Raw genomic sequence first — 17,496 nt, forward strand, 5'->3', positions numbered from 1 at the left:
TCAACATCAAATCTACTAAAATAATATCGCTTAAGCCAAGTCATTTGAAAATCTAATGTCAATAGGCGTAGTCTCAAAATCATGTTTCGTCTGTGACAGTAGGTTGGCAAATGGATTAACCAAATTCCCTTCTAATTCAGATCATTTGACTGTAATGTCTATTTCTTCCACAATCTTTTGAATGTAATGATATTTCCTGAGTATATGTCATATGCATTTATATGACATGGGTTCTTTATCTAAAATGACTACACCCTCATTATCATAATAGATCTCTATGGGATCTTTAATGCTTGGAACCACACCAAGATCTCCAATGAACTTCTTCATCAACAACCATCCTTTGTGGCTTTGTTAGCTGCAATATATTAGGTCTCCATTGTTGAATCAATTATGGTATCTTGCTTGGAACTCCTTCAAGTCAGCGCTCCTTCATTCAATAAGAACATAGGTCATGACTATAAACATGAATCGTCTCTATCGGTTTGCAAGCTAACATACGTCTAACCCGCTACTTTAAGTTTTTTTTCTCACGTCATATGTCAAGTACATCTATTTTGTTATTCTTAAATACTTAGAATTATCTTGGACATCCATCCAATGAGCCTTTCCAATATTGGCATGATATCGACTCATTATGTTCAAAACACACGACACATTAGCCCTAGTACATATCATGTCATACATGATTGATCCCACTACATCAACATACAAGACGCAACTCATATTTTCTAATTCCTCAGTCAAACAATGACATTAAACTCCGCTCAATGCTAAACCACATGCCGCATAGATATAAACCTCTTCTTAGAGTCACACATCTTGAATTTTTTCAAGATATTATATATGTAGGTAGTTTGGCTTAACCCGGTAAGACATCTAGATATACCTCTATAATTCTTGACGCCTAGAATGTATGAGGAATATATCATTAACATATAAAACAAGGAATACTAGAACACTCCGACTAGAGTAAAACAAGGAATATTCACAAATTTGTATATAGTTATTTCACTAAAGTTTATAATTTTAATTATTTTTTTTAAAAAAGGTAAAAAAAAAATCTTTTTATATTAGGCTTAACAGATAATTCCAATGATATAGACTAAAATAAAGGACAATATTTGAAACCATAAAAACCGCATGTTGAACCAAGGCTAACTAGAATACATATCACAGAGACCTTTGTGGTCCACTTGGCAACAACCACTATCCGTGAACACCACCTCATTGGTTAGCGGTCGGTAGTAGTCGTGGTGTTTTGTGGTGGGGAAGACGAAACACAACGATCGATCAGTTTCTTTCTATCTCTATATCTCTTTAATTCTCACTACGTACCTCTTTACATTTTAAATAATTAGAAACTATTTTTTTATTTGAAGAATCAAAAATAAGAAAAATATAATGACGTGGAGTAGTGAATATACCAACCTAAGGCTGTTCGGTATGGTGGACTAAACGTGTGACATCCTACGTGGCTAGCCAACCAATTGGTTGTGACGTGGTACCGAAGACGGAGGAAGACGACCAATTTGATTGGTTCTTTCTTCCTTGCCTCACATTTTCTCTCTTCTTTTTGCCTATTTACTGCGTTTCTAGTAGTGAATACAATTTTCACAACCTAATGGATTGGTTGTAGAATAGTTAAATAATAATGTGGTATTATCTTCACTCACAAATCGTGCGTAAGGATACCCCTCAACCTAATATAATTGTATTTGGTGATGAGGTGACAACAATATAACACCCATCATATTTTAGATTAGTGATAGATATTCCAAAAAAAAACTTACCAACAAGAATACTTTTATACTATGTAAATGAGGTTAGAAGAGATAGATGGTTGTTAGCCTCTCCCATTGATCTGAGACTTTCTATTTTCGTTGAACTATGCAGCAAACGAGTGCCCAAGGTAGGGGCCAAAACTGTAATTTACTCCATCAATTATGTATGCGAAAAAAGCGATGCGGAAATCGGTACAGCCTAACAGGAAAAGTAAAAAAATAGAAAAAGAAAAAGGAAAAGAAAAAGGAAAGGACGATGAAAAGGACGCGTGTCAAATAAAATAACCCGCAGGTGACGCTATCAGACAGCAGCATCAGTGCTTTACTTGTGCTGTATCCAGTGTGTCAGTGTGTATGTAATTCAGAAGACATACCCTCGTGCCTTTTCCTACCTTACCCCTCTCCATTTTCACACCCACAAAACCCCTACACATTTTTTTTTTCTTTTTCACATACACATCTGTATATCCATCTGTCTGTATTCTCTCTCTCTTTCTCTCTAACCTACATTCATCATGTATTTCATCTTTCTCTAGACGCTTTTCCGTTTCCTCTTTGAGATTCTGATGAATTGATTATCGAATGTTGAAGCGATCTTAGGGTTTTAGCATCTTTCAAGCTGTATACTGCTCTTCTTTGCTGATTTTGAAGGTAACCACTTAGATTGATGCTCTGATTTATCTTTTTTAATGATTTGAACTGTTCTATTGCTTGATTGCAAAGCTATCTGCTCTGATTTCGATTCTTTCTGCACTTTATTGGTTTGATTTTCGGTGATAACGATGAATTCGTTTGATTTATGCTAATTTGACATGGGTCTTAAAAAAAACCTGCTTTTTAGGTTTAGTAATTGATGTGGTAAGCATTTTGTTAAATCTTTATCATCATCGCTGTTAAACTGATCAGTAATTTTAAATTTCTGCAACGGAGGAAGCAAACGAGAAGAGATATGGAGTAAAGATTATGTTATATAGCTATGAAGTGATGATGAACTTATCGATGTCAAAACAGTAATCATACTATATCAAAACGTTCTCATAGCTTTATCCTAAATGAATGGTTGTGGTGAAACATGTATTCATCAGCTTTTCCCTATAGATTATCTGATCATCTGTGTGTGGTCAAATTTTATCTGGCAAATTACTCCGATACAATTTTTTCTTCTGATATGTTAAAATTTGCAAGTGATGAACTTTCTTTCCTGTTTCTTGTTCACCTCAGATACTATTAGAAATGGCAGCTGAACTTGTTAATGCAGCAACAAGTGAGAAACTTTCAGAAATGGATTGGACCAAAAGCATTGAGATTTGTGAATTAGTTGCAAATGATCATAGGTAAAAACTAAAAACCAAATCTTATCTTTCTTTTTGTGCATATAAATTTACTTTGTTTCTTACTATGTAAAATAGCATTGAAACTTTCCTCTTTAATATTCCCCCAATAATCTTTCCATGTTTGTATCCATAATAATTGAAGAAAAGAATGGTCATAAATGTGTGCTTTCTTTTACTTAGGGAAACTATATATAAAAACCAAAGAAAGAACATTATCAATACACCATATACAACTTTCCACCTTATTTTTACTACTATTAATGAATTTAGGTTTTATATACTTTTCATTTTCATTTGTTGTAATTTACAGGCAAGCTAAAGATGTCATTAAAGCCATCAAAAAACGTTTGGGAAGCAAAAGCAAAGATACTCAACTATTTACTGTTATGGTAAGTTTAACTTTAACACATGTTTTTACCTTTTACACAATATAATCAACATTTTCACTTCTTTAGAGCAATTTTTTTATATCTTTATAATATTTTATTCCCAGTTGCTGGAGGTGTTGATGAATAATATTGGAGAACCAATTCATACACAAGTGATTGACACTGGCTTGCTACCTGTACTTGTTAAAATAGTCAAGAAAAAGGTATATCAAGTCTTTATAAATTATAAGTTATGTAACATTTTTCATTTTTCATATTAACTTTTTTTTTCTCTTTTTTCAGTCAAACTCCAATCTACCTGTACGAGAGAAGATATTTCTTCTTCTAGATGCAACACAAACATCTCTTGGTGGAGCTTCCGGAAGGTTCCCTCAGTATTACTCTGCATACTATGATTTAGTGGTAAGTATATATATATATATATATATATATATATATATATATATATATATATATATATATATATATATATATATATATAAGACTATGTTGACTTTTGTCTTGACTTTTGACTTTTGACTTTTTGAATTTGTTAGAGTGCTGGAGTACAATTCTCTCAAACACCTGAAGTTCTTCCAAAAAACAATTCAACAGCTTCAGACAGCAGTAAAAGTAACTCAAGTAATGGTGAAGTTGTGATCAATGGACATGATAGGAGTGCTCCACCAACTGTCCCACAAGTTGTTCCTGATTCTAGGTATGTGTAGGGGTAAAATAGTAATTTTCTATGTCTGGAGAATTTTGTAGGTTGTAATTGGTTTTAAAGGTTTGTTTTTGTTATTGTTACTACCGTTTTTTTTTTCGTGAAATAGTATTATTCAAAAAGCTGTTCCTGATTCTAGGTATGTGTAGGGGTAAAATGGTAATTTTCTATGTCTAGAGAATTTTGTAGATTGTAATTGGTTTTAAAGGTTTATTTTTGTTATCGTTACTACCATTTTTTTTTTCTTGAAATAATATTATTCAAAAAGCTGTTCCTGATTCTTGGTATGTGTAGGGGTAAAATAGTAATTTTCTATGTCTGGAGAATCTTTGTTACCATTTTTTTTTTCTTCTTGAAATAGTATTATTCAAAAAGCTGGATCTGCACTAGAAGTGTTGAGAGATGTTCTTGATGCCATTGATACTAGACATCCAGAGGTATTTAAGTTTAATACTTGAATTATTATTTAATATTTGAATATTTTAATATTTAATTGTTACTTTAAATTTATTTTTTTAGCAAGCTAAGGATGAGTTCACTCTGGATCTTGTGGAACAATGTTCGTTTCATAAACAACGAGTTATGCATCTTGCAGTTACTTCTAGGTAAGATTTATGTTTCAATAAATATTTATATAATATATGTAAAAGAAATAAAATATGATTATGAAGATGCTAATTTATATTTTATTTTTCTTTTTTAGGGATGAAAAGACAATATCTCAAGCAATTGAATTAAATGATCAACTTCAAAAAGCACTTTCAAGACATGATAATCTTATTTCAGATACACCAACACCTGCAGTCAACCAAATTGACCATGAAGATCCAGAAGAAGAAGACCCTGAACAACTCTTCAGAAGGTATATTTGTAGAGTAAATTACTAAAATCGTCCCTATGGTTTGGTCAAAATTGCACGTTTGGTCCCTAACTTTATGTATGTAAGGGACGAAAAACGCAACAAAATCAAACCACAGGGATGATCCAAGTGCAAAAAAAAAGTTAGGGACCAAACGTGTAATTTTGACCAAACCATAGGGACCATTTCAGTAATTTACTCATATTTATATTTCCAACTTATTTAATTTATATTTTTTTAAAAAGTTTAGGGTTATTATCATAAAAGACCCTATACATTAGGTTTTTTCACGGATTAAACCTTAACTTTATTTTTTTTTCCTGAAAATGTCCTTGCATTTTTTCATTTTTTATGGTTTGGCACTTTTAGAAGGCTTATGAGTAATCTTCCAATTTTATACTCTTTTTTTCTTTTGGAAAACACTTGACTTTTGTTTTTTTATGAAAAAATTGAGGGTTTTTTCTGAAAAAATAAAAAATTGAGGGTTTTTTTTTTTGGAAAAAAAGGGGTTAATCTCATAAAAGATGTTATATTTTGTGTTTTTTCCTAATTAAACCTCAAATTAATTTTTAGCCTGAAAAAAACCTTGTTTTTTTTTTTTTTTTTCACTTTTTCCGATCTGGCCCTTTTAGTTATTTTTTTCCAAAAAAAATTTGTAAAATGTGAAGGTTTTTTCGAGAAAAACTAAAAAAGGTGAGGGCTTATTTGGAAGCAGTTATAGAATTTTGAGGGTTTTTTTTGGAAAAAAATACAAAGTTGAGGGCTTTTTGGAAAAAATGAAAAATACAAGGTGTTTTTCAGGCAAAATTTTTTTTGAGGTTTAATTTGGAAAAGCCACAAAATATAAGGTTATTTATGAAATTAACCCTTTATTTTATTTGTCCATTTTAGCAAGTTTGCCAGTAATCTTATGGTTTTAGATTTTTTTTCCCGAAAAAACCCTCAACTTTTTTTTTTCGAAAAAAATTGTCAAATGCAAAGGATTTTTTGGAAAAAAATAAAAAATTGAGGGTTTTTTTTTTTTTTTTTTTTTTTTTTTCTCGGAAAAACTGTTTAAAACTGGAAGATTATGGGTAAACCTACTAAAAGGGCCAAATCGGTAAAAATAGAAAAATTCAAGGTCTTTTTTAGGAAAAAGGTAAAGTTGGGATTAATTCGGAAAAAAAAACAATATATAGGTCTTTTATGATATTAACCCAAAGTTTTATAAAAACTAAGAAATTGCAAACTTAACAGGATGAGGAAAGGAAAAGCGCGCGTAAGACCCGAAGCTGAAAACCACCAAACAGATCGCCCATTAGGGGTATTAACGTCTTTTCCACCAGATAGGCTTAACAGACCACTCACTTTGGAGCCAAAACAAGAACCAACCACCACCACCACTACCGCCGCCACAACCCGCCCGTCTGCCGCCGTGACAATCCCACCGCCGCCTGCAAAACATGTTGAAAGGGAGAAATTCTTTCAAGAAAACAAAAATGACGGTTCTGCCCTTGGTGGACACATGAGGGGCCTCTCTTTACACAGCCGAAATGCTAGTAGCTCTCGCAGTGATAGTTTTGACTTGAGTGATTGATGGAAAGCGATGGTTTTTTTATATTATGGTGGGAGTATATATTATGTTGAATTTGGATTTGTTTTGTTTTTTTTTTTTTTATTTATTTTTTATTTTATTATTATTATACAAAATGGTGATATGTGAAAGATAGGAGATGGTGGTGAAGGAAAGAGGAGAGGGGAGGGGAGGGGATAGGACGTGTTTTATAAGTCGAATAGGAGATGTTAGAAGTGGTTAGTTCTTGTTTGTTTAATATGGGATTTGTTAAAATGTTGGATTATTTTATTTTGTGTGTTTTATGTTTTTGTGTAAAACAGGAGGTGTTGTTTTATTAATTTTTATTTATATCTTGAAAAGATGGTGTTGGGTGATTGGGATGGGGAGTGTATTTGTTATAAGTTATAACCTAGAAATCATTTTTTAACCATTTATAATCAAATTACCTATCTTAAAAACATTGTAACTTAAGAAGAAAAAGTTCTTTGACCAAACTACCACTATTAAATATATTAAAGAAAAGGATTGACCAAATTGTCAGTAACCCTTGAATCCCATCACGTGAGCATATATACATGTTCCTAAACCTCCATTGATGTTTGCAAAAAGCATATAGCTCACTGTCGTTCACTTTCGATCAAACAATGAAGCATTTAATGTCGCACTTTCACTCACGAACAAGGCTCATTCCACCATTTTCCTAACCCACACTTGTTTAATTATAATTGCATGTTCAATTTCAATTTCGAAGAGGAAGAATTTAATTTCCACATTTGCAAATTAAGAAATCAAGAGGAGAGACTTTGATTCAAGGTTTTATCTTCTACATTTCTGATGTGTGATCTTTTTTCCATCAGAATTTGGGTGTGATATAGTTCTTAAAACATCTCAACATCAAGGATCGCTGGGGCATTTGTACTCCCTGTTTGTTTTTAATGAAGTTCTCATACATAGTGAGCTTACAATCCATGTTACCATTTTCATGTTGCTACGGCTTCTTTACATAAGATTCTTGTCTGTAATCAATATAATAGTTGCAAAAAAAAACATATTTTCACAAAAAAACGATCACTCAAAAGTGCATGTGTTAATGGGTTCACATTCACTAGTGAAGCCGAGGTTTAGTGAAGCCGAGGTTATTTGACCAGATGTTATTCTTTGTTGTCACATAAATAGTTAATTATTTCTTGTTTTCATACATAGTGAGCATAGCCATGAATTTCTCAGTGGAATCAAGCTCGATAAATGATTGGGATGTGCTTACTTGTCAATATAGCAAATTAAAAAAATATGGCTTGCTCTTTCATGAATAACGCTTTATGACTTCTTCATTTAGTCGTCCGAAAATTGTATGACCATGTTTCTATGTAGATTTTTTTTTGAGAGCCAAAGCAATAAATTTTTTTGCATGTCTTCTTTGATAACCGAAAGATACCCCATATTTCACTTTTATCTTGTACTTGGACGATGGTATAGTCGCAAAAATATAATCAAATGTTGGAGACTCAACCATGCTCTCCCGTGTAGGTTTTGAGATTTCATCAAGCGTGTCTGCGTGTGACTACACAAAACCTTTAAATCAGTACAAATTCATGGAAGATAGATTGAGAATAAAGTATATGTACATGTTCCATGAAACTCATGATGTTTTTATTAAGTTGTCATTCAAGATTTCGTCTGTTAACTTGTTGGTATATCAGTTAGTCTTAACAACTATTTGTTAATAACTTCATGTGTTTATCACGTGATTGATAGTTGGTTAAGCTTCTATATCAAGTTTGTTAGTGATTAGCTTGTATTAATGTTCCGCTTTACTTGTAAGATGCAATCAGTTAGTTAACAGAGAAATAATAAGAAAACAGATTCCATCTCTCTTCTTCTTCTTTCTCTCTCTACATTTCATGTTCATGTGCATACCAAAATCAACATGGTATCAGAGCTGAATCTGATTCATGCTCAAAGTTTGATTCATCTTTTTCATTAAGATCTGTTTAATTCGTCTTCTTCATCTGTTGCTTCAATGGCGTCGACTGGAACAGTACCTGAAAGTTCTAATTCCGCTAGAACTCAAATTACTTCTTTAGATCCACTCTATCTTCATCCCTCAGATCATCCTGGTATGCAATTAGTTACCAAACAATTTGATGGATCCAAATTTTGGATCGTGGAAGAAGGCGATTACAATTGCACTATCAGCAAAGAACAAATTGGGATTTGTCAATGGTAAAGTAACTAAACCTTCCACGAATCACATCAATTTTGATCTCTGGCAACGATGCAATGACATGGTGATGTCATGGATTCTGAATGTCCTCTCTAGTGACATTGTTGAATCTGTTCTCTATTCATCCACTGATGAAGAAGTTTGGAAAGATCTTAATGATCGTTTTGGTCAATCGAATGGTGCAAAACTGTATCAACTTCAAAAGGAAATTTCAGATCTCACTCAAGGAACTAGCGATTTGGCTAGTTATTTCACAAAATTGAAGAAATATTGGGATGAATTAAGTGCTCTTTCGATCATTCCCAACTGTACTTGCTCTGCAGCTCATGAGATGCAAGAACTTCAACAAAATCAAAAGCTTATCAAGTTTCTAATGGGACTAAATGGAGATTACAGTGCTATTAGAGGAAGTATTCTGATGATGAATCCTCTTCCCACAATTACCAAGGCCTATTCTCTTCTCATTCAAGATGAGAAGCAACGTGAGGTAAATCTCCATCACATTTTTTTCCTGAATCTGCTTCAATGAATACAAGATCCAATGTTACAACAAACAATTTCAAATCCACAAATGAGAACAAGAAGGGTCTATCATGTTCTTTCTGTAAGAAAAGTGGTCATACAACCAATAAATGTTATAGACTGATTGGATTCCCAAAGGATTTTAAGTTCAACAAGAACAAGGTTGTTGCTAATGTTTCTGGTCAATTTACATCACAAGATGGTCCTAAAGAGTCTTCAACTTCGACTCATTCCATGCAAGAACTCTCCAATGATCAGTATCACCAATTGTGTTCTCTATTGAGCAAGCTTAATGACAACAATGTTGGACAAGAATCTCCACAAGTCTTTGCAAATTTGGCTGGTAATGCTTTATTCTCCCAAGATATTTCTGATTATCCAATTAAATGTCATTGTCTTGAAACTAATACAATGACTTGGATAATAGATTCAGGGGCCAATGATCATATGTGTTTCAATAAATCTGCTCTTATTAATATTCAAAAGCTCAAAAATCCTTATCGTATCACTTTACCACATGGTCAACAAACTAATGCTCATGAGTTTGGGAGTGTTGTCTTAGCCGAATCTGTTATACTTCATCATGTTCTTTATGTCCCTTTATTCAAATTCAATCTTCTTTCCATAGCCAAATTGTGCAGACAATTAAGATCTTTAGTTGTTTTTTCAGAACATTCTTGTTTCTTGTTGCAGGGCCCTTCTTAGAAGAGGCCTCTGGTTCTTGGTAGACATTGTGCTGGGCTCTATTTTCTTCAATCAACTTCCAATAGCAATGAAGGAGTAGTACTTTCTGTTACTTCAACACCAAAATTTCATTCATCCGTTTTGTTTCCATCTTGTAATGTTGTTTCTAAAACAATTTCTGTATCTGTCTGGCATAAAAGACTTGGCCATCTTCCTATGTACAAGTTAAAAACTCTTGATTTGCTTAATAAATCACATTTCATTGATACTTCTTGTGATTCTTGTGAAGTTTGTTCTAAAGCTAGACAACACAAACTCCCATTTTCCATTAGTTCTATTCATACTTAACAATTTTTGAAATGATTCATGTTGATACATGGGGCCCCTATCACACTAAAACTTATGATAATCATTCATACTTTTTGACCATTGTGGATGATTACTCAAGAGCTACATGGACTCATTTACTTAGTACAAAGAGCAATGCATTTGAGGAAATCAAAGGATTTATTGAAATGATTGAGACCCAATTTGGGAGAAAATTAAAGGTCTTAAGAACCGACAATGCTTTTGAATTGGGGTCAAGTAATGAAGGGATTTCTTTTCTACAACAAAAAGGTATCATTCATCAAACAAGTTGTAGATATACCCATCAACAGAATGGAGTTGTTGAAAGAAAACACAAACACTTGTGAGAAACTTCCAGAGCTCTTCTTTTTCAGTCCAAATTACCCCTTAGATTTTGGGGAGATTGCGTTTTAACTGCTACTTTTCTTATAAATAGATTCCCTTCGAAAATCCTTCATGGTAAATCTCCATTCTCACTTCTCTATGGTACTCAACCTTCTTATGACCATTTGAGAACATTTGGATGTTTATGTTATGCTAATACTTTACAACATAACAGGGATAAACTACAACCAAGATCAATACCTTGTATTTTTATTGGTTATCCATTTGGAAAGAAAGCTTACAAATTGTATGATTTGGAAACCAAGAAGATTGTTATTTCCAGGGATGTAGTATTTCATGAAGATATTTTCCCTTTTCAACTTCACAATGACCATTCTACCCCTGTGTTTTCACCACAACCAAGTCTATCTCCTTTTGAAGATAGTATCAGTTCATCACCTGATCCATCCTCTTCTCCTTTACCAGTTCAAAATTCAACTAACAACTTTGTTCCTAGAAGATCTGAATGAGTTCCTATTACCCCTGCCCATTTAAAGGACTACATTTGTAACAATGCCTCTGTTACAAATTTAGATGATTTTTGTCCTCACTTTGCATCATGTATACACACTGTCACACACACTCATCAGCCCAAACATGTATGTTTTAGTTCTTTATCTGAACAGAGCCAACAATCTTTTCACAATATGTCTAAGATCATAGAACCATCTTCTTATGATGAAGCTGCATCAATCCCTGAATGGCAAGAAGCCATGAATAAGGAACTTGAAGCACTTGAAGCTAATAACACTTGGACTTTAGTTGATATTCCTAAAGGAAAGAAGCCCATCAGTTGCAAATGGGTTTACAAGGTTAAATACAAGGCTAATGGGGAAGTGGAAAGATATAAAGGAAGATTAGTTGTGAAAAGGGTTCACTCAAAAAGCTGGAATAGATTACAATGAAACTTTCTCTCCTATGGTGAAAATGACAACAATCCGGGCATTAATTGCAACCGCTGTAAAGAAAGAATAGCCATTATATCAACTAGATGTGAATAATGCATTCCTTCATTGAGAATTGCATGAAGAAATTTACATGAAACCTCCTCCTGGTTTAAAACTTATTAATTCACATCAAGTTTGTCTTTTACAGAAATCCTTATATGGTCTTAAACAAGCATCTAGGCAATGGTATGAAAAGTTGACATTTGCTTTAAAGACTAAAGGATATCAGCATTCAAAGAATGATTATTCATTATTTTTCAAACATGATGACAAGTATGTTACATTTGTTGCTGTTTACGTTGATGACATTATGGTGACGGGCAACAATGAAGAAGAAATTACAAGTTTAAAACAATTCCTTGATTCTACCTTCAAAATTAAAGATCTTGGTCATTTAAATTTTTTCCTTGGCATTGAAGTGTTATATTCTGATTTGGGGGTGATTCTTACACAAAGGAAATTTGCAAACGAAATTTTGAAAGAATTCGATTGCAATGGAACTGTTGCTTGTCCTCTTCCAACCAATTCCAAACCACTTTTAGGACAAGGGGAAGTTTTGGAAGAACCGGAACTTTACAGGAGACTTGTGGGCAAGCTTAATTTTTTAGTCTACACTAGACCCGATTTGGCTTTTGCTGTTCAGCATCGAAGTCAATTTATGTCTGATCCAAGAAAGCCACGCCTTGATGCTGCTAAACATGTTCTAAAATATATCATAAATGATCCTAATCAAGGTTTATTGATGAACAAGTCCAATGATTATTCGTTACAAGCCTACTATGATTCTGATTGGGCTTCATGTCCTCAATCTAGAAGAAGTGTGATAATACTTCTTGGAAACAACCCCATTGCATGGAAGTCAAAGAAACAAACTACAGTTTCCTTATCCTCTACAGAAGCAGAATATCGTAGCATGCAAAGAGTGACAGTTGAATTGGCATGGTTGACTCGTTTATTGCATGAATTTACTGTCCCAAATGTTACTCCAGTCGAAGTCAAATGCGATAGTCAAGCTGCCATTCACATTGCCAAGAACCCTGGATTTCACGAACGGACAAAGCATGTTGAGTTAGATTGCCATTTTGTCCGGGAAAAACTTCAAGATGGTTTAATATCCTTAAAACATGTCCCTACTAATCTTCAACTTGCAGATTTATTCACAAAATCATTACCAAGCAAGCAACATCATTTTCTATTAAACAAATTGGGAGCTCAACACTCTCCAATTTGAGGGGGGGGGGGGGGTGTTGGTATATCAGTTAGTCTTAACAACTATTTGTTAATAACTTCACGTGTTTATCACGTGATTGATAGTTGGTTAAGCGTCTATATCAAGTTTGTTAGTGATTAACTTGTATTAATGTTTCCGCTTTACTTGTAAGATGCAATCAGTTAGTTAACAGAGAAATAATAAGAAAACAGATTCCATCTCTTTTCTTCTTCTTTCTCTCTCTACATTTCATGTTCATGTTCATACCAAAATCAACATAACTTGTCACCATTCAAATCGTCTTTTAGCTTGTTGTCATTCGATAAATCACTAGTCACATTAGATAACTCAATGAACGTTGTTAAAAATAGAAAATCATTTATCAACATAATAATTAAGCGAAAAATCAAAATTTAGAATTTGCAATCAAAATTAATTATTACAAGTTGAAAAACCAGAAATAGCTTATCGAGATCAATTGACATTGTGTAATCATGTGTTGGTATATACGACCAATGTTGATTTGATGTTACAATTGCATAGTGATGTACGACCCTTGCATATTTGAAGTGTGTATACATAATTAGGCTGATTGAATGTGTGATGATCTAACATGTGTGTAGACTGTGTGAATGTATCTACATTCGTGAACGTTAGTATGGATGAAAATAGGGAGGGGTTGACTATCCATGTACCCATCCCGAGTATTTAACCTCATCCTCATTCCCGACAGATGCAGGGAATCAAATCCTCCCCTCCTTTAGATTTTGGGCTTTTTCCCGGCCCATCGCCGATCTATCAAAATAACAAACTCTACTTACGCAAAAAAAATAATTTCAAGTTTAATAAGCAATCAAAACCAAAGACCATAATCAGATTGTGTTTATATCAATCATAAAGATTAACAAGCATCAAAACGAAAAATGACGATTTGGTATACGAACCGTTGAACGAAGTGACAATTGATGAACTTTTGAAATTGTGAAAGTAATTTGGCATGCGAACTATGTCTCTCTGATTGTCTAATACATATCAATTCATGCTAAGTGGACTTAATTCAAATTATATATATATATATATATATATATATATATATATATATATATATATATATATATATATATATATATATATATATATATATATATATGAGCTTAGGGAATATGTGGCTGTCATGTATCTAAGCTTATATATAGAACCCTCCAAACAATGTAGTTTTGATCCATTTATATCCAAACTAATCATGATATCTCTTTTACTATTCTTCCTTAATCATGTGACTTACTAAATCGATCAAATTTATGTTCTTTTTCTTCATTGTGTCTAAGAACATAAAGTATTAAAAGTCGTGACCATTTAATCAACCTTACTAAATTCTAAATGAAAACTAATAGAATAAAAGATAAAAGAAGAACATGTCATAACTCAATCAAGCTTTTCACAAAATCATTGGATATAGTTTTTCAATTGAAATACAAAACGCTTGAGTTATATTCGTTAAAAACTATTATTATTTTTTTTATAAACTTCAATAATTATTTGCAATAAAAATATATATACTTGATTTTTTCATTCCATAATTGAATTTAATTCAATAGTATTCTATTAAAAAAAACTAAGATAAAATAAAATTGGGGATTGGTAGACCTGACTCCGGTCCCATCCCCAATTTTAACTTCATGGGGATCCCCTTTACCATCCCCGATATCCGTTTTTGCAGGGAATACCTGTCCTCGATTGGGGTACATCAACCGGGTTCCCCATTGGATAGAGTAAAGTTTTCATGTCTAAACAATAAACATGAGCCGATTTTGTTCCAAAAAGGTTAGAGGCAATGTTATCAGTTTAGTTTTTGTTAAAAAGGTTTTAATATCAAGGGAACAATATAGTTAATTTACTACCTTTCTTTAAATTATTAAGGTTAGATCATAATGTAAAAATTGATTATAATATATTTAAAAGATGTTAAAAAATTATTTAGACAAATACAATATTTTAAAGGTTAAAAATGAAAAATATGATATTTTGTTTTTAAACCGGACACAAAAAATGATATTTTATTGTTTAACAAGGATATATATGAAATTAGCCCCTCAACCCCTCAACTAAATGATTATTCTGCTTTGACATCTATTTTAACCTGATATGGATTTCTTATAAAAGAAAAAAATGATTACTCTAAAGCTGATGTGTTTGTTATACTTCTAGCAATTATGTGCATGAAACAACCAGTGTTAGGGTTTTTGAAAACAAAATTTAGGATTAAGAATTGTGGTAAAATGCAATACGTTCTAGGGATTGAAGTTTTGGAAAAATATACTGGAATTTATTTCTCTAAACAAAAGCATTGCTTCAGAAATTTTGGTTGGTGGGGTGCAAGTATATCAACACCCTAAATTTAGCCATAAGTAATCAATGAATTAATGATAATGATGTGCTGGACAATATCACGGAGTAGCGGCAACTTAATAGGAAACTGATTTATTTGACTATCACGAGGCATATCTCATGTTTTCCATACACAAAACACAATACTTGAGTTAATTCATTAAGTGTCACAAAAATCACATGTAAAGTTAGTCATTTGAGTATTAAGATTAAGATATATTAATATTCTTAGTCAAAATTATGTTTGTTATATTTGTATATTCTCGAACCACTTGTTTATTCTTTGCATTTAGCCAGTGTAACCTTATATAGTATTTCTAATTAGGTGTAAGACCCATGTATTACATGAGTTAATTAAAAAAAAATTAAATATAAATATCTAAATATTTAAGAAATTTGAATTTATAAAAAAATAAGAAAAATAATGAATTACTAAAATTGATTTTTTTATCTTTTAAATTTAAATAAATAAACAAAATAAAGTAATGAGCTTTAATTTGAGAATTTTGAAATAAGAAAGCAAGTCCATTAATGAAATTGATATTCATTTATTACTACATTTATTGTAATTATCACATTAAAGTATTATGTGAAATTTATTAAAATAGAAAAACTCATAAAATGTCATGTGGAAAATAAATTAATTCAAAATAACCACAAAATGACATTTGGCAAATTGAATAAGAGTGTGACAAGTGACAAAAAAAACTCTTCATTTATTAGAGTAGAAGATGTGAAGATATCGATTATGAGAAAATTATTGTTAACATGAGAACCTTAATCCAATCCTTAGCCTTAATACAATCTTTTTCTATCTCTCTTTCCTTCTTCTCTCCCCTACATCGAACCCTAAAACAGTCGGTGAATCCCCTTTGTCGTCGATGTTCTTCCTCCCTCTCAGTTTGTTTTCTTGCTCATCACTATTTCTTTTGTAATGGTGGTTGCCACCATTGAAAAACCTTATGGAATCACCAACATATGAACATACATTCCTCTTATTATTGACCTAAAAATTTTGAATTACTATGCATGACGTGAACTTTTTAAAACCCACAACAATGTTAGATATAGGGTTTCAGAATAACAATTAACACTTGGATAATTTATAGGATCGTATTTGCAACACTTTTTGAAATCGGTAATTTGTCCCTTACTTTATCTTATGCCATGTTGCATTGGTAGAAACCCCTTTCTTGGAATCATGCAACTTGAACTTCTTTAAGATTTTATCCAAGTATGTATTTTTGCTATGTCCTATTAGACGTTTTGATCTATCCTTATAAATCCTTATACCTAATTTATAAGGTGCATCTCCTCGGTCCTTCATAGCGAAACATTTCCTAAGCCAAGTCTTCACACTTTGAAACGTTAGGATATCGTTTCATATAAGGATTATATCATTGAAATACAAGACCAGGAAGACTATAATATTCCTACTAGATTTGACATACAAACATGATTTCATCTTCACTTCTAGAAAATCAAACTCGCTGACCTTTTCATGAAAGCAAAGAATCCAAATGCGAGATACTTGTTTGAGTCAATAGATGGACCTTTCAAGCTTACATGCTCTATTTGGACCGAGAGCAAAGAGAACTCCTCTAGTCAAAAAGAAAGAATCACTCACCTCACGAGGCTGGGTGGATACTTAGGATCTATGAAACCCTCAGGTTGTGCCATATACAAATCCTGTGCGAGATTTCAGTTAAGGAAAGTGGTTTTCACATCTATTTGTCATACTTCATAGTGATAGAAGTTAGCTATGGAAAGTATTATCCTAATAGACTTGATCTTGGCTATCGATTAGAAGGTCTCCTTATAATTAATTCCTTGAGTTTAAGTATAACCCTTCACAACCAACCTTGCCTTGAATGTGTGCACATTCCCATCCATGTCGATCTTCTTTTTGAAAATTCACTTATACTCAACCGTTTTAAGGCCAAGTGTCGGATCAACCAAATTATAAACTTGGGTATCATACATGGATTAAATTTCGCTCTCCATGCTCTCTTCCATCGGGAAACCTCTGGGCTTGCCATCACTTCCTTTTAGTTGGATGGCTCATCCACACTAGACAATTGTAACACCCCATGATCCAGATTGGTTAAGCTTACTTATATCAAGAACAAAAAATAGAGTTTTGGAGGAAACTCTATGCCACGACG

At 32.6% G+C, this 17,496-nt stretch overlaps 2 protein-coding genes across 2 annotated transcripts; both read left to right on the forward strand.

Moving 5' to 3' along the window:
- The first annotated feature begins 2,154 nt into the window (after window positions 1-2,154).
- Window positions 2,155-6,983, forward strand: LOC145039898 (ENTH/VHS/GAT family protein). Its single transcript, XM_078987901.1, has 10 exons — window positions 2,155-2,435; window positions 3,006-3,118; window positions 3,429-3,507; window positions 3,612-3,710; window positions 3,790-3,909; window positions 4,044-4,204; window positions 4,572-4,647; window positions 4,730-4,815; window positions 4,914-5,072; window positions 6,306-6,983. The coding sequence occupies exons 2-10, from the start codon at window positions 3,018-3,020 to the stop codon at window positions 6,643-6,645; spliced, it is 1,221 nt and encodes a 406-aa protein (XP_078844027.1). The 5' UTR covers window positions 2,155-2,435; window positions 3,006-3,017; the 3' UTR covers window positions 6,646-6,983.
- A 1,785-nt stretch (window positions 6,984-8,768) lies between these two features.
- LOC145008357 (uncharacterized) lies at window positions 8,769-9,377 on the forward strand. Its single transcript, XM_078966981.1, has one exon. It carries the CDS (start codon window positions 8,769-8,771, stop codon window positions 9,375-9,377), a length of 609 nt encoding a protein of 202 aa, XP_078823107.1.
- Window positions 9,378-17,496: the final 8,119 nt, after the last annotated feature.

Source organism: Lactuca saligna, chromosome 1, assembly GCF_052625555.1.
Source record: "Lactuca saligna cultivar CGN05327 chromosome 1, ASM5262555v1, whole genome shotgun sequence".
Lineage (NCBI taxonomy): Eukaryota > Viridiplantae > Streptophyta > Magnoliopsida > Asterales > Asteraceae > Lactuca > Lactuca saligna.